The sequence below is a fragment of the Ischnura elegans genome, chromosome 4 (genome assembly GCF_921293095.1).
Source record: "Ischnura elegans chromosome 4, ioIscEleg1.1, whole genome shotgun sequence".
NCBI classification, from domain to species: Eukaryota; Metazoa; Arthropoda; class Insecta; order Odonata; family Coenagrionidae; genus Ischnura; species Ischnura elegans.
In genome coordinates, this window is record NC_060249.1 from 905416 (window position 1) to 923578 (window position 18163).

Consider the following 18163-nt stretch of genomic DNA (forward strand, 5'->3'; position numbering starts at 1 on the left):
CCAGAAACTGGGAACTTTGAAGCAAGTAGGCTGAAAAAGGTTAGCGGGTGAGAAAATGGGGGGTGTGAAACGCATTTCTATTGTTCTCGTGTAACGTGATATTTATTTATTTCGTCTCATTTTCGTCAAAAGATGGATGCAGGAAAAATTATACATCGGGACCACGATCTTCAAACAATCAATGCGGGGAAAGCGATACTTCGGAGATGCAGGAAAATGTTCAATACAGGTACGATAGATCGGGGTTCCACTGAATAACTTTTCTTTTGAAAGCGGCAGTGGCAGCGGCAACTTCTTTTCTCTGCCATCGTAATACTCTGAAAGGCACGGAATTACAACTGAATCGATCTCTCTAATCAGAGGCAAATCATGTTGCCTTCTTACCGTTGCTCTGAGAAAAATGCAACGACTTTGTAGCAGTTTATTCCGCGACGGCATTGAGGCTTTAACATTACAATTTAGGTCAATTGTAACCAATCACACAAACATTTTGTGAGTTGATCGAGCTTTAACTTGAATGGAGCCAAACCCAGGGTAAAGTAGGCAATCTCGCGGACGCGGCAGAAGTGCACCCGGCAGCTGATCGGCACGCACCGAATTTTTGCCTGCTGCCCAAAAATGGAAAATGTTTTTTTTTTTACTTGAACACAAAATTAAATATGCTAAATTACTGTTAAGATATTTTTGACGTTGATTTTTCGTTGAATTGTTATCAGGTGGCAAACTCAGGTGTCCATAATTTTTCCGACGTAAATTATGCAACCCGATTGACGTCGAGAATTTTGCATCCGATTGTAAGACGAACTCTCTTTTCTGCAGGAGTTAGGAGGGAAAAAAACCTCGTCTTAGATTCGTACAAATACGGTATATGGAGAGAAATTATTCAGATTTAATCTGGTGGAACTCTAACATATTGTAACTTATAACTTATTAATAAAATTAACCCAAATTATTTATTATGTTGATTCAATTCCATGATGTCACGCCTGAGACAAGTAATTATGGTAAAAATAATCATCCATTTCAGATAGATTCTAAATAAAAAATTGAATACATATATCCTCTGTTGAAAGGGAAGTAGTAAGCATATGTAATCTTTTTCCCTGATTATTAGCAGTCAAAATAACTTGCAATATAGCATATGACCATATACATATATATGCCCACCTAACATACTGTGTTTACATTGCTCATGTGTACATACATACATGGAATGACGTGCTGAAAAAACACACTATTTGTTTAATTTTTTGGCTTGAAAAAAGCAAATATTGTTAAAAATACTAGCATGCCACCCTCGCATTGATAGGGAAGGAGAGGACCCATACAAGTGGGAAACTTGGAATTTATGGTAAAATATCGAGAACAAGAACGACAGTCCCACCCTGATCGTATTCCCCATGTCACTGCCACCCAACGCAGACCAAAGGCCGACCTGAGAGACCATTGTATGTGTTTCCATGAATCCTGGGTAATGTTTCTCTGAACATACTGATGATTCTTGTAATACCAAATCAATAAAAAATAACACTTATCCCACGCCGTCATGAAAGCAGGTTCAGGAAAAACCAGGGCTTATATTTTTGAAGTAGGCAACTGACATCTGATTACACACATTTACAGGGCTAAGTTAATGTAAATTGTTTCATTGCAGGTAAGTGAAGGCGTTGCATTACTTGAGAATTGCTGACCTTAATTATAGCAGGAGCTAAGTGAAAGCGTGGTTAATTAAGTGATTATGATCTCCATTTAAACCTGACTGAGTATTCTCCTATTAAAAATTACTCTAGTTAAGGAACCATCTTGTACCTGGCAAGACATTTTTTAATGAATACCTAAAAATTTGTTTTTCCACAGAATTTTTTATTAAATGACCACCATGATGATGTTGTCGGGACACAAGTCACTCTCGGCTGAATCGCCGCCAGATGTAGGGCAGCCTAAAGATAAACTGATACGAGGGATGTAAACTGTTGCATCGGAGACAGATCTGTCTTGGGGGATAACTGGCACCAACAATAAGGGAATATAAACGCCGCAAATCCTCCAGTAAAGCCCCACTCTTGAAAAAAATAATATAAAAGAAAATCTTATAAAAAGAATTCTATAAAAAAAAACAGAAATGAGGCAAAACGATGTATATGAATTGACTGTATAGAAACTTCCAGACTTTATTAACTAAAAAATCCTGTACCAGAGCCCAGATGGCTAATGGCACCTTCTCTCCGCCTAATATGTATTAGGGCATTTTCTCATCTTCTTTGGCATCAGTTGGACTAAACACTCAACTGCAATTCACCTGGAATGAAAAGAAAATTTTGATCATCTAACAGTCCAAGAAGATTATCATGAGTGCATGAAATATAATTTGCAATAAAAATTGTAATCAGTAACTAGAACCCATTATTATTTTATAAATTAATTGGTTACCATTACAAGTATATTGAAAATAACTATCCTGAGCATTTTAAAAATTTAACAATAGGTTTGTGGACCATAGTGAGTTTAGTTCATTTTAACCACAATTTAAGACTATTTACTATGTATCCGCAAAATGCATAATGCTTATAATTTAGAGTATTCAAACAAGAGTAGAAGAAAATATCAGATATCTGACATTCAACTTAAATGATTTTGATCAGCTAATAGTTCATGAATATCATCAGCCATGCGTAAAGCATTTAGATATACATAAAAATTTGTAATCATGTAGCAAATATAATCAGCTGCAATTGAAAAAGAAAAATCAATTGGTTACAGTCATTCACATACAACAATGACACACAACTTTGTTCTGAATATGCATAACTTCTAATGTCGAAGGAGGACGTTAAATCAATTGTCGGGAGCACTCAGTTGAATTTGTAAGCAAGTTTGTAGAGCGATGTTGTGTGAAACACAGTGTGGAAAAAAAGTAACTGATTTATTTTAAAAAGTGTCGTGTGTAAATAGATTTGTGTACAGTGAATGTAAAAAGTGTTCATAATAGGGTGGTTTCCTATTATTTTTTTACTGCCTCTATCGATAGATTATTACTCCTGGAGTACGCATTTCATGCTTCTAGATTTTTAAATGACGATATATATTTTTCGCAATAAAATGAAAAGTGAAAATTTTCAAGCGTGCAAAACACGACGGCTAAGTATGAATGCTGGGAAAAGCCCGTGTGACGTCATTCTGGTTCCAGCTACCACCGTGTAAAGCCACTATGGAGCAAGGCTATGAGCGCCGCTATGATGCATGCTGCTAGCAGGTAGTAGAGTACCCTGCTAGCTGGTAGCGCTCGGCTTAAATAAGGATTATAAATACCATATCAAACGAATGAAACATTCCGACCTTAGGCAGTTTTAAAAGGTGATTATTAAGAGATGTTTCCCATGAGCTCTGTGCCTCATGCATGCATTGGTAATCTCAGACGATGTAAAACTCCAATCTACTCGTATAGAAACTAGGTCCCTGTGACGTCACGTGGAGTGGCATCGCATGGGCGCCAATCTGGCCTTTTTCAAATGGGGATAAAGTTGACCGTTGCCATTCGTCTGAACTGGAATTTCTCAAACCAAATAATTTGTATATCATGAATACACTACTAATGGGTAAGGAATTGCAATCAATGCCTTTCGTTTTCTTTAATGAAGGAAACTACCCTATTGGACATTCTCCATGAAGGAGTAGTGTCAATGATTGAATTTACGTGGTGTGGACATAAAAAGTTTTCAATCCTCCACCTCACTGAGAAGCACCATCGAAGATACCGTTGGTAAGTACATGAATTTGAATTTTTGTTATTTTCAATTGTATTTGACAAAATATATTTTTCACTAATGATGTTTCATTAAGTTTTTTTCATGCACTGTCATTCGTGTGGTTCCATGCAATATTTTTTGCACAATGAGGAACTTGCATGGGTCGTAGATTGCTCTAAAAACTATTTTGAATGAGTAAAATGGATATATTAGCTCGCAAAAATGCCTTCAGTTTCTCCATTCAACATCAAAAGAAATAAAAAAATTGCATTTAAAATCGAGAAAAATTTCTCTGAGCCGACCACTGCGCGAAGACACCCGAGCGTTGCCGAGGCCAGGCGTGACGTCATAGGTGCCTAAACAACCGTAGGGAGTTGGGAAATACGCTGAGCGCATGATGTACAATTTGTTTTGAGGGAGTATTTAGCCGCTCATCGTCGCTTTATTTTGTACTGTTATTCTTGGACAAGTTTTCCTATTGCTATTGTGCCACGATTATTACTTGAGATATTAATAATGCGACATCAGCATGATGAAGTACAAGCGTTTCACCTCGTATGTTTTAGTTATCAGAAAAATTGATGATAACGTTGCCACTTGTTCGAATAGTACACCTGAAATTCATCTACATCTACATAATACCTCGCAAGCCGCCTAAAAGGCGTGTGGCATGGGGTGTTAGGACACCAGCTTTTTTTTTAGGACACCAAAAATTGATGCCACGACCCTCAAAGAATTTGTTAAGACAAATTATTGCTATACGTCGGCGGCAAATCGAGATGTAAAAGAAACTTTTAATACTAGAGGATAACGATCGTAAGCTGTGCTGTTGACATTAGAGTAAGTTGTGCTGTTGAATTTGGCAACGCCGAATTAGCGGAGAAGGTAGTCCTATCCGTCCTACGGTACGAATTCACAGCAAAACAGTCTGCACACAATCCACAAGTGAAATCGCGAATCGGTTCCGCTGCCAACACACACACAAGCTATAACCTATTTCAGTAATATATGTAAATCCATAAACAATATACTAGCACATACCATAAAAATGTAGTGGGAAATAGGCAAATACTCTTATCAAAAACTGGACGTCACTGTCACATTCTTATATTCGTCACGTACAACTTACAATAACAGAGCTCGTTATGATGGAAACAACTATTTATTCACTGATTTAAACCCTTAAATTAGCCCACACAAGTGGCACAGGTGACTTTTCTCACAACTATTCGTTGAAATAATGGAATAACAAACTTCACACACAGTTTTTATTTCAATAGCTTGATCGTGAAATGTCATATCTACGGTGAACAACGGAGGTTAACACGCCACTGACAATTTTTACACTACTGTTAGACATTTATCGATAGCTAATAGCACTTTTCACAATTCAATCACGATGAAACACTGATAACTCTTGGCCGACATTTTTCAACCTTGTCAAACTTTGAGCATTACAACCACTGGCACTGTGATTATTGGCAGTAGCTTAACGGGAGATGTCACGTTGAAAATAACACTATTTTGGCACAAAAATGTTCCTAGATGTCTCCAATAAGCGATCAAAAGTTGCATTGACTGGAACTCACCCCATAATACAAGCACAGACAGTCCTAAACGACGACTTCTCCGGTATCTACGAATAAACGGATGAAGTTATTGTATATCAAAGCATAGCGGACATTAGTAAACATCAAAATCATTCTAATTACATACTCAGTGAATGATATGCCGTCAACTTACAATTAACGTATCCCCCTTCCAACGGCCGTGGCTCAGACTCCTACAACAATGTTATTTAGGTATTGTAAAATTTTTGGTTTAACTGCTCCAGTTTTATATTTTACGCCCTTACTCAGATATTAGTATTATAAATAATACAAAAAATGAGGGCTTCCGAGCCTCTATCGTCGGATATTTATCTTTAAATATAAAATAATCAACACGTCTAACAAACGAAGCTCTCACAAGTGCTGGCAACTATTACAAACAATCACAACAATAGCTTCGCGTGATGTTTAGGCACCTTTGACGTCATCGAGGCTTCATCGGCCGTGGCTTGGGGGGTGAGGGAGTTTTTCCCGCGCTTTAAAATTCGTTATATTTATCATTGAATATCTCGCGAAGGAAAACTCAGATATAAATGCAGTTTTCTTTGTTGTATTCAGAAAATAATTTTCTGTCCGCCTGTGAAATTAAAAAAATTCATGCAAGTTCCCCATTCAACATAATGAGATTTCTGTTTAACAAACCTATCATGGCAGTTCATAGAATTTCGTTATAAAGACATTTCACTGCATTCAAAGAGGGATAATACGTGAAAAATAAGAAAATTCACCACAAAATTCAGCTTCCAAAAAGGCAAAATGTAGTCATACCACACAGAGCCATATATTTTAAACGGCATACACTAAATTTGTTATTCATTCTCACCCATTGTTAAACCATAGAACTCTTTTGATAAATTTAAAACTTTGTTAAAATAATCGTGAAAATTATATACATCATTATTTACAATGTTCGACATAGATTATGTCCTAGAGACATAGTTGGTCGATCTTAGATATATTTTTCATTCTTATTCCAAATCTGTGCATATATTCTTTTTATGACGTCTATTTCCTTAGGACAGCTTAATGAATATTTTTCCATTTACAGAGGTAGTCATTTAATTCATTCATATCTCGTTATAGCATCATTGGCATAGCCAGGGGGGTGTCCAGGGGATCCGGACCCCCCCCCAGAATATAAAAACAAAATTATTTTCCTTCATAAAAGAAAATGAAACATTGAAAAATCATGAATTTAAAAATTATTTCTTTAATATATAAAGTTTTGTCGATTATTAAAATTAGTTGAAAAACCATTACTTTGTATCCTGTTTTTCAAACATTTTCCCCCATGGCTTCGGACCTCCCCCCCGAACGAAATTCCTCCCTACACCACTGGATAGCAAGTGAAAATGAAACTTTCCTGCCTGCACATGAACGTATTTCATAACCACAGCCCATCTCACACGGTGCAAGAACGGCCGCATTGAGGTACGTTACACTCCCAATTATATCCTAGTGGGCTGAGATGACAGGGAGAAGAGACGGCACGAACAATCGGAATACACGGATAAACCAAACTTTGACTTTTAATTTTTTTTAATATTTGTAAGGGTGTCTCGATTGCCGTCTCGTGCCACCTCGGATTCGCTCTCGGTGTAAAGGAAGAATCGCAGAGTCGCGTTCGAGTGATGGGTCCAGTATCTGAAACTCATAACACGTTGCAACCTCTCGCGTGGGATCCATCCTCGTGCATGACTCTGACACCCTACTCCGATTAACAACTTGCAACTTGCTCTCGTGTGGGAATTAGTCTCCGCGTATTTTTCCAACACTTTATGCCGTAACACGTTGCAGTATCTTGGCGTGGGAAGGCGTATGATGTGCATAATCATGCGACCTCTTCCGGCCAATAGGAAGATGCCGAGAGGGTCACGAGACGGACGCGACACGGGAGGAAGCCTCTTGGAGGGAATAGAGTCTTACGCTGTATCTCGGAGGGGGAGTTGGGGGCCTATTACGAACGAGCGGGCGGTACGCTACCGCCGGGCGGAGTTTTCGTTCGGTATACGGTATCATACCGCCCCTTGCGATTACGAGTGGGACGGTCGGAAAGTCACCGCCGGGCGGAGAGTACATGTCAGGGGGTCGGTAAGGAGCGATGCGGCGGAAGTGACGTTTGTATGAAAAATTCTGAGTTCCTTCAGCCCGAAAATGTTGTAGCCAATGGCAAGGGCGTGCGGTGTTCCAATTCCGCGGCAACTGTTCCTAGCAGACGAATATTTCGGCAAGAGTTGTTGGCAGTCGATAAAGACAATTAGTGGTATTTATGGATTAATACGGATGTGTCCTTCGTTAATTCACCTTAAAAGTTTGACAAATGAACGAATTTTGCTCCTCAATTCTTACTTATAGGATAAAAGTTGAATAAAACAATAATTAGCTGTGACTTGCGGAAGATATCATCAAAAAATCACGTATGAGCAGACGCAGGTCGTGACAAATTGCATTGCAGACCATCGAAAAATTACGATAGAAGTACTTTTAGGGCCAACGGGCAAGGTGAACCACCAATTCCATTAGAGCTTTGACCGAAATGCCCATTCTTAAAAAATATATGAAAATCCACCACGAATACTTAGCTGGAGAGCCTTAATCACAGACAATATGACACTCAACATCTGTGAAATGACAAAATATCTGTTGCTCTGCATTCCTTTCGTGTTAGTAACGGGGTTTGGAAACCTAATGCAAATTCAGAGAACAAGAAAGGCACTTTTAAAAATAATGAAAAATAACTTTTTGGCTGTTATCTATGAAAAGCAATGGAGAATTAAAAAACACAAGATATTCACTTCTGGTTACAATAAAATTTTATTTCAATATAATGTGACAGAGTTTCACCATTTCTTTGGTTTAATCACGGGTACACAACCACAGCAAAACAGTCTGCCCAAATAAACAAGTGAGATCGCGAATCGGTTCCGCGGCAATCACACACACAGGCTACAACTTATTTCAATATTTCAGGTAAAATCCACAATCGATACAAGTTCACACCATTGTAAATAATGGTAAATAGGCAAATACGATCATCAAAAACTGGAAGTCAATACCATTCTTATATTCATCACGTAAACATTACAATCAAGAGCTCGCTATGATGAAAACAACTATTTAATCACTGATTTTAAGCCTCACATTATCGTACGCAAGTGGCACAGGTGACTTTTCTCACTACAACTCCTTGGTACGAAATTGATATACTAGTATAAACAAATTTCACACATGGCTTTTCACTTGATAGCTTGATCGTGAAATGTTATCTCTGCGGTGAATGACGAAGGTATAAACGCCACTGACAATCTTTACATTACTATCAGACACTTCTCGATAGCGTAAACCACTGTTTAAAAACCAACCACAATGGAACAGTGATAACTACAGCTCTTGGCAGATGTTTGTCAACCTCGTCAAACTTTGTGCATTACAACCACTGGTACTGTGATTAACGGTAGTTGTCACATTGAAAATAACACTATTTTGAAACAAAAGATGTTCGTAGAAATCTCCAAGCAGCGAGCAAAAGTTACATTCACCTCACAATTCAAGCAGTTATAACGTTGAAATTGACACTACTTTGGCACAGAAGATGTTCGTAGAAATCTCCAAGCAGCGAGCAAAAGTAGTATTCACCTTGCAATACAAGAAGTTGTCACATTGAAAAAAATAATATTTTGCCACAAAAGATGTTCGTAGAAATCTCCAAGCAGCGAGCAACAGCTGTATTCACCATACAATACAAGCACAGGCAGTCCTTAACGACGAATTTTCCGGCACCTATGAAGAAATGGAAGATGTTTTTGCATATAAAAACACAGCGGAAATTAAAAAACATCCAAATTGTTCTAATTAAATAAATGAATGAGGGTCAACTTACAATCAACGTATCCATCTCCTACGGCCGTGGCTCAGACGGCTACAACGTTGTTATATGGGTATTATACTTTTTTTGTTCAACTGCTCCAGTCTACTCCAGTTTTATATTTTATACGCTTACTCAGACATTAATATTATAAATAACACAAAATATGATAGCTTCCGAGTTTCTATCGTCGGATATTTTGTTTTAAAAACGCCAACTCGACCCGAAAAATGTAAACAGACGTCCGCCATTAGGGGGTCGGTATCTCACCACCGAGGTAGCTGGCCGTGGTATCATACCGACCCCTAAGCCGTGGTATGATACCGACCGGTGGCCACTCGTAATCGCTCGGGGGCGGTAAACGCGCTTCGGGGCGGTATGATACCGCAGGCGGTATCTCACCGCATGCGGTAAGCCGTTCGTAATAGGCCTCTTGGTACCTGTGCTAGTGACAATTAAACGTGTGGAACCAGACTTGTCATCTCATTCTGCCTTCTACGAACCTGGCCCTTCCTATAAGCTTAGTGCTTACATATTTATAATGAAGGTAAAGCAAACAATTTATTTTTATTTGCGTACATTTTCTCTTATTTAAGATTGCTTTCCAGGCTCACTAAGAGCTTTCTTCTTTCTAAGATCTTTTTAGAGATGATAACACGAGTGTACTCGTATTCCCACTGGTCCATATAAGACCTGGAAATATGAGACGCTTGGAAAATGGAACACGGAGCTCCCATGAATGCAGCTAGCACACGATCGCATCCGTTTTACGAATGGGATAATAAGCCCTGTGTTTCCTAACAAATGCAGTCATTCTGGTGATTAAAATGCAGTCATTCTGGTGATTTTGCATACAATTTTATTTATAATGAAGATTGCAGAAAACATCAAATGAGAGTGAAAATCATGAATTGATAATCTGCGACACGGATACGCCACAGCTGGATAATCGTTGAGTCTGCTGTATTTGAAAAGGGATTATACGCAAAAAAAGTAGAAAATTCACCACAAAATTCAGCTTCCAAAAAGGCAAAATGTAAAGTCATACCACACTCAGCCTAACATTTTAAACAGAACGTGGGAGGCATACGACCTAAATTTGTTATTCATTGTCACGAATTGCTAAACCATAAAACTCCTTTGATAAACTTTTAACTTTGTCAAAATAACCTTGAATGCTATATACATTGATCATTAATTACACTGGGGAACATCCATTTTGCAATCTTAGATCTGTGACTTTTTTCTGACTAACTTTTGGTCTCTGAAAGATTCTCCTGGTTCATTTTCGGGGTATTACTCTAAAGAATATCATACGACCATTATTGCAATTCCCTCTCCTGCATGTTCCATTCATCGTGAAATAAAAATGCTGGAAGATGGTCATGTAAAAGTTTTCAGGAAAAGCAAATTTATGAAAATAATATCTGCGAGACAAAACTGAAAATTAGTTCCAACACAAACAACTAAGATTAATCGAGGAAATTAATTATGCATTTTTAACATGATCACGTGGTTTCGGAGAAAACATTTTGTGAGAACAGAAATTTTTCAGTTGTCATCATCTCCAAGGAAAGGAAACGGAATACATTTTCCGTATTCCATGAAAGATATAACATAGTATCGCCAGAAATGGTTCATCAATTATATCACCTGTTAAACATTTTGATTATGCAATACATGATCGATTTTAACCCTTTTACTGCAGCAGCCTATTTCAGGTGGGATGCACGAAGACTGCCAAGGCTATTTTCCGGAATTAGCAACATTTCAGGTTTAAAAATTTCTCAGCTACTTAATAATATTTAATACTTCTAGACTTTTTCCCAATTCCTAAGATATATTTATATCTTATAACCATAGATAGATTTAGGGGGTTTACTTAAATTACAGCCGATAAAAGGGCCACAATCACAAAAAAAGTGAAAAAATTTCGCTCAACCAGCAAGGACTGATATATCAGCCTGTTGGCAGTAAATGGTTATATCAATTTTTCAAATTGTTATCTAGGAAATGTTTAAATGTTTGTTCAGAAATACCCCCCCCCCCCCACCACCTTACCATCTTCCCCCTACCCCCCCCCACCTTATCAAACATCTATTTACGCTAGGTCTTTTTGTACCACCCATTGCAAAATATGGAATCAATAGGGTAGTTACCTTCATCAAAGAAAACGAAATGCATTGACTGCAATTCCTTACCCACCATTTGTGTATTCATACTATACAAATTATTTGGTTTTAGAATTCTCAGTTTAGACGAATGGCAACGGTCAATTTTAACCTCATTTGAAAAAGGCCAGATTGGTGCCCATGCGATGCCACCCCACGTGACGTCACATGGACCTAGTTTCTATACGAGTAGATAGGAGTTTTACATCGTCTGACATTACCAATGCATGCATGAGGCACAGAGCTCAGGGAAACGTCTCTTAATAATGACCTATCAAAATTACTTAAGGTCGGAAAGTTTCCTTCGTTTGATAGGGTATTAATAATCCTTATTTAAGCCAAGCGCTACCTGCTAGCAGGATACTCTGCGACCTGCTAGCAGCCTGCATTGCAGCGGCGCACATACCCTCACCCCAAGGTCACCTCACACGGCGAAAGCGGGAACCAGAATGATATCACACAGAGTTCCCAGCATTTATTACTATTATCATTCTTCTCTCACCCAACGAACAGCGTTCAGTGCATCTTTGCGTGGTGGTTGAGCATCTGCGAGAAGCGCTTGTGGCACACGCCACACGCAAAGGGCCTCTCCCCCGTCTGCACCCACAAGAGAGTGTGCAGGCGCCGCAGGATCTCGTTTGGGGTCGATACCCGTGATGCTGTTTCCCACCCATGGGTGGCGGCGATGGCAAGGATCCTAGTACGGTTGTACCCAATATTCCTCGTAGTTGTCGAAAGAGTCGGCCATGCAGACCCCAATGTGAGTAAGAGATGGAGCTCGTGTCCCTCCCACCTGGTGAGCTTCGGGGAGTCCTTGTTGTTTGCCAGGAGCGTAAGCAGCTCCAGAACCTCCTGGTCTGCGGGTGTGGGCAGCATTCCAGGCACAGTGGCCGGGAGAAGCTGTCGAAAGTCTTGTTCCAGGGAGAGGGCCTGGGAAGCTGGCTGCGATGCCGGAGGCTGTGACTCAAGGTATTGCGATGGTTCTTGTGTGGAAGACAGCAATGGTTTTGTAATGATAGGAGAAACATCGGCGTAAAAATTTAAATGTCACGCTGAGCGAACAGAAACTACATGACAGAAATAATGAATTCTTAAGGCCGTTTAACACAGGGCATGGAATTGCGCAGGTTAGAGCTGCATTAATTTCAAAAGTGGCGTGGAATTGCAGGAATGCATGAACGAAATTAGAACAGGGGCTATTTTGCCGTCTCGCATCCATGCATTCTCACGTGTGTTCTAGCAATTCACCGCTTTACACGACACAATTTTGATTGCGCCTTCGGACGTACGTCAGACTGCGCAATTCCATGTACCCTGTAAAACGACCTTTAAAATAGTAAAAGAAGAGATTTCTTAATATTGTCTAGCCTATAATTTTTCCAAAGCCCTTGAAAGAGTTCTAATGCCCTGAAATATTAAAATCACCTGGAAAGCATCAACAATCTCAATTACAACATCAACATATTACCCCTCAAGCCGTCCCAATAGGCGCATGACCGAGGGTGAAATCAATTTTTTCAGGCTGTGTAACTGATTAAATTTGTATATGAGAGCGTATGGGTTGGAGAACGAGGGGATGTCATTGCCAAATTCGACCCAGAAATATGAATGTGAAATATCAAATCAAGTCATCGCACAAATTCAATAGAGTTGAATAGTTTTTGCAGATTGCTGCGTGGAGCAAAAGCAGACTTTTTTCAGGGTGTACTTCATTAAATTCACAGAGTATTCTGAAAAGACAAAAAGGCCCACATGATTCCACGATATCACAGCTTCACAGGTAAGCAGACACCCTCGGGGAACTTCTGAGAATCTCTCACGAATTGGATGAGGGAAAATTTAGAATTCCTTACACCTCCAATTCGAAGCATTTTCCATGAGAGGAGACTTTCAGTTCATGACTTTACCTGTGCGGTTTGACGGCACTATGGCTCTTTACGTGCTGGGTCAGGTCACTTGCCTTGACGTATCGTCGTCCGCAATCCCCACACGCAAAGGGGAGCTCCCCCAAGTGGAGAAATTTTACAACATTCCAAGTTATTACCACGATGGATAAGAATTTTAAAAGACCCAAAATTACTTATATACTTTTAAATAATATTATATTTATGTATATAAAAGGACAAGGAATACAGGCGGTCCCCAACTTTCGCACACAATGCGTTCCCGAAAATGTGTACGAAAGTCGAACCATTGACTTCCATACTAATTAGGGTTTACGTTCCAAAAGAACGTAATATACATACTAAAACCTTTTTTTCACGGATTTTATTTCAATTCACCAAATTTTAATAACAGATAAAGGTGGGTGGTGAAAAACTTGAGCAGGTTGAGCAATTCAACTATTTGGGCAGTACATTAGAGGAAAACGGATACAGTAGTAAGGACATCAGGAAGAGAATAGCATTAGCGAAGGAGGCGTTCATGAGCAGGAAGGAGCTTCTGAGAGGATCGTTGTGTAAGAGTTTAAAGAAAAGGTTAGTGAAGAGTTTGGTTTGGAGTGTAGCTCTCTACGGTGCGGAAACGTGGACTCTGAGGAAAGAAGATGAGAGAAGATTGGAGGCGTTCGAGATGTGGGTATGGAGAAGAATGGAGAGGGTGAAATGGACGGAGAGGAAAAGGAACGACGAAGTGCTGGATATGGTTGGCGAGGAGAGGCAGCTTTTAGATGAGATACGCAGGAGACAGAAGGTATGGATGGAGTTAGCGCTTAGCGGTGAGGGGATGTTGAAAATGGTGTTGGAGGGTAGAATGTTGGGGAAACGAGGGAGGGGAAGGAGGAGAATAGGATTTTTAGATAGATTGAAAGAGAGTAGGCCTTACAGTGAATTAAAGAAGGCAGTGCTGGAAGGAAAGGGAGGCTCCCAGATCACCTCTTTAGTACTCCATGGAAACCTACCTTAATCGGTAGAGTACTATAATAATAATAATATGTTAATACAATTCCTCAAATCATCTAATTTCTTTCGAAAATACGCAGAAAATGTAAATAAAAGTTAAAAAAAAACATGAAATGCGTTGACTATCGAGTGAAACATCCTCTTGGCGTTTAAGTTGACATTCCACTTATTACGTCCACTATAAATAAAAAGGCATATCAAGAAGCATAGCAAAATGTAATTGTTGAACCCGCGCTCTGGATACCTTTTAATTTTTACACCAAAATTCGACATTTGGCAGGTGACATTCCTGATCGCGTATATTTCGCATGTTATTCAAAAAAGACAAGTTATCCATTAACACTGTCCAATGTGTCGCGATGAGTCACCGGAATTACTGCTTGGCATCGACGCGTGCCGGGTGCATCAGCTTATATTTCCGCTCTTCGCGGCCGCGTTATATTTCTTTCAGCCCTTTTTAATTCATAATTTCTAATTCTTCAGGTGAGAAAGCGCCTCATTCTAAATATTTAAGGATTGATACATGTATGGGAATCGAAGAGAGAGGCTGTGATAAATTTAACGGGAAATTCTGGCGGAGAAATCACTACAGTGCGCGATATTACGCGGATGCATTATGCACGAGGCTAAACGAGCCAATTGACCTTGGAATCGTAATGAGGTAGAGCAAATGAACGTCGGCAGCGTTAAATAATGAAGGTTTAGGCTTTAATAGATTGTGGCTCATTGGATGTGATTTTTTCGCTAAACCCTCTAAAATCACAGAAAAACGTGAAATTTCATTTTTATTTACCGATTTCGTGATATTACGTGTTATTTCACAATATCGGGTCTCACGAAATTCACAGACCTCTACTAATAAGGTATAATTAAGTATACATAACTTCAAGAGAGCACTACAGAAGCAACTGAGCCTGAAAAACATTGCACAATAACACAAAGATTCTTTTTCATCTCAAACTACTGTAGTTCCTGCTTCCACCACTTCGTGAATATGTCGCAGGGCAAGCTTGAATCCTTACCCAGGTTGTTGTGACAATGGGTGCATCCAGGGGGAGCTCCGCTCACTGAGCGGAAGGTGAGCGAACCACCGCTCTCCCCCTGGATGCGACCGCTCAGCACCCGATCACTAGTGAGCGGCCGCCATGTTTGTGAGCGTACTCTCGGGTATGATCAGCGCTCACCTAGGTAGGTGAGCGGCGCGATTTCCAAATGGTGACAGGAGAGGCATCGGGTCGGGCAGCCGTATTAGTCATACGCTACGGCAAGTTGCGCGCGCTGCATGAGTCATACGTAATGTATGTCATAGAAAGTTGAGTTGTAGAGGGTCTTTTGCTATTTGGTCGTCGAAGAGGAAACATCCAGGCATGGAAGGCACCAACTATTATCACAACTATGTTGTGGATGGGGTGGTATATCAAGTCCACGGATCCCATGTATTCCACCAGGAATTACAATCAGGTGATATATAATACTTTTTACTATTATTTAAGTGTGCAGTAAAAATATTTTCCGTCTTTCTTAATGTATTTCGTTGGGAACTTCGTTTATAGCGGTGAGGAAAATATGTGAATAAGACTTTGGTGTCTGAAGTTAGTTTTAGTGTTTTCATTATTAATCACACCAACAAGGGTAGCATGAAATAATGGTTATTGTGATAATTGCTTAAGATTCTTTCCTCCGTTCAAGACTTTGGTGTTACCCTCCTCACGTGGCACGGTATAGTTATTGAAAAAACGTACCTGCAAATATTAGATGCCCACAATGTGACGTATTCCGCTAGGGAGCCAAAATGCTTGTCTGTGAATTGAAATTTTGAAATTATACTTTCCATATCATTTCATGCACTCTTGGCAACTTCGGTTTTGCTGGTGAAGGGGACAGGGTATGTAAAGGTTTGGTATCCGGCGAACGGTGTAGTGTTTTAACTATTTATCTAATTTACTATTTTGATGTTTTACTTGATGTTGTGATTATTGTGGTACCCTGTCGATTTCTGTAACAATAAAGTCTGTTCATTGTCTGTCAGTTGGCTGTTCGTTCCCTGTTCCCTGACCAAGAGAGAACAGGCAGGCGACTGTTCGTAGAATGTAAATTGGAACGCCTTGTCTGTTCCTTGTCTGTGAGAAAACGGTTACTTGTCTGTTCCCTCCCTGTTAAGAAAGCGGCATTCTCTGTTCCTTACCTGTTGGACCACAGACAATGAACAGGCAGGGGACTGTGCGCTGTCAGTTCATTGCCTGTTTTCTTAGGTTGTTTGTTCCCTGTTCCTTGACCAAGAGAGAACAGGCAGGCGACTGTTCGTAGAATGTAAATTGGAACGCCTTGTCTGTTCCTTGTCTGTGACAATGTGGGAAGATGGTTATTTGTCTGTTCTCTCCCTATGCGCACACTTTTTTCCTTAACTGTTCGCTGTTGCTAAGTTGGACATAATAGACAAGAGATGATTTATGTTAAAATAGAATTAAAAGTTGAAATTCATTTGAATGATTGTAAGAAAAACTTTTATTGTGCTTTTCCACATATTCCATTAGTTATAAATATCTTGAATAGTTGCAGAAAAGCAAGCTTTGTCATCATTAACAGAACAACCACTACATCAACAAATATTTCACATGCCTTCATCAAAGAAATATGTACTTCCTTAAATTAATACAACTCGGATTCTGCACTATGTCAATATAATACGTGTGATTTTAAAAGAGAAACACGCCTTTAAAGAATATTTATGAACACGATGATTTCACTTCTCACAAACAAACCTACAAGAAAGACAGTCCTCTGACAATGTTTGTTGGTTCTTATTGGCGACGTAACGCACATACGCATAATACAAATACAATACAAATCTCAGTACTTGCTCAAAAACTTAAGAGACACAATAAATTATTAAATAAACACACTCAAGAACAAATATCACTTCGACTTTCACTATCACTGAATGGATGCACGAATTACTTAATTCGTCACTGCGGGCATTTAGCACAGGTTAAATAATAATCAAATAAATAACTGTTTTCTCCGCATCCAACAACTTCACCACAACACAGTCGACCATGTGCTCGTAAACTGTCCGGATAACGGTATCGGTTATTGGCGTCATTGTTTGCGTTTGCTATCTTCTATAGGTAGGTAGCAGCACCACGCTATCTTTCCGTCCTTGTTGAGAACCTGTTCACTAGCTGTTCACTGTTTTCTGTTCGTACCCTGTACCGTGAAACGGACTATGAACCGGCCCTTGCCTGTTGACTGTCCGTTCACTGTTGTCTGTTCGTTCCCAGTCCGCTGAAACCACAGAGTACATACTCTTTGGCTGAAACATACGGCCCCAGCCTGTAATTGGCGAAGTAAAGTATTTAACGTGCGTAAGCCGAGCAGATAGCTAATATAATTTGCGTGCTCACTTCAATAACCGTCATCCGTGGTTGATGGTAATCGTGATAATGAATTCAACCGTATATAATTACTGTTTAAGTAGATGATATTTTCTTTGGATTCAATCAAACTTCCTTGTACTCAATTAAATTTGGATTAATCCAAATTGTTGTCCAAATTCCGAAACTTAAAACAATTGTTCGTACGTTGTTCATAATCTGTTCTCAAAATCTCCAAAAGGTTCCAAACTGACAGCGAACAGGCATCATTTTTACGTAAATCGATAGGGTGTTTAGTGTTTGTTCACTGTTGTCTGTTCATTCCCTGTTCGGTGAAACATACTACAACCGGCCCCTGCCTGTTAAAAGCTTGTTCACTATTGTTCCCGAAATGCTTGTTGCCTGCCTGTTAAGGAACAAGCTGCAAACAGAGTACAAACTGTTGGTAGGCTGTTCGTAAGTTGTTCCTACTTGTGAGTGACCCGAGATTGTTCGTT

At 39.5% G+C, this 18163-nt stretch overlaps 1 protein-coding gene across 4 annotated transcripts in view; it reads right to left on the reverse strand.

Moving 5' to 3' along the window:
• Window positions 1-1263: 1263 nt before the first annotated feature.
• LOC124156973 overlaps window positions 1264-18163 on the reverse strand; it is a 158337-nt gene continuing 141437 nt past the window's right edge. The window contains exons 3-5 of one of the 4 annotated variants that reach the window (XR_006864488.1): window positions 12186-12375; window positions 2195-2299; window positions 1264-2062 (exon numbers count right to left, since the gene is read on the reverse strand). Coding sequence is in view for 1 of the 4 variants with exons in the window: in XM_046531417.1 (XP_046387373.1) it covers window positions 2296-2299; window positions 12186-12375 (194 nt within the window). In the remaining 3 variants the exon portion in view is untranslated. The other 3 variants (XR_006864490.1, XM_046531417.1, XR_006864489.1) reach the window with 3 other exon arrangements.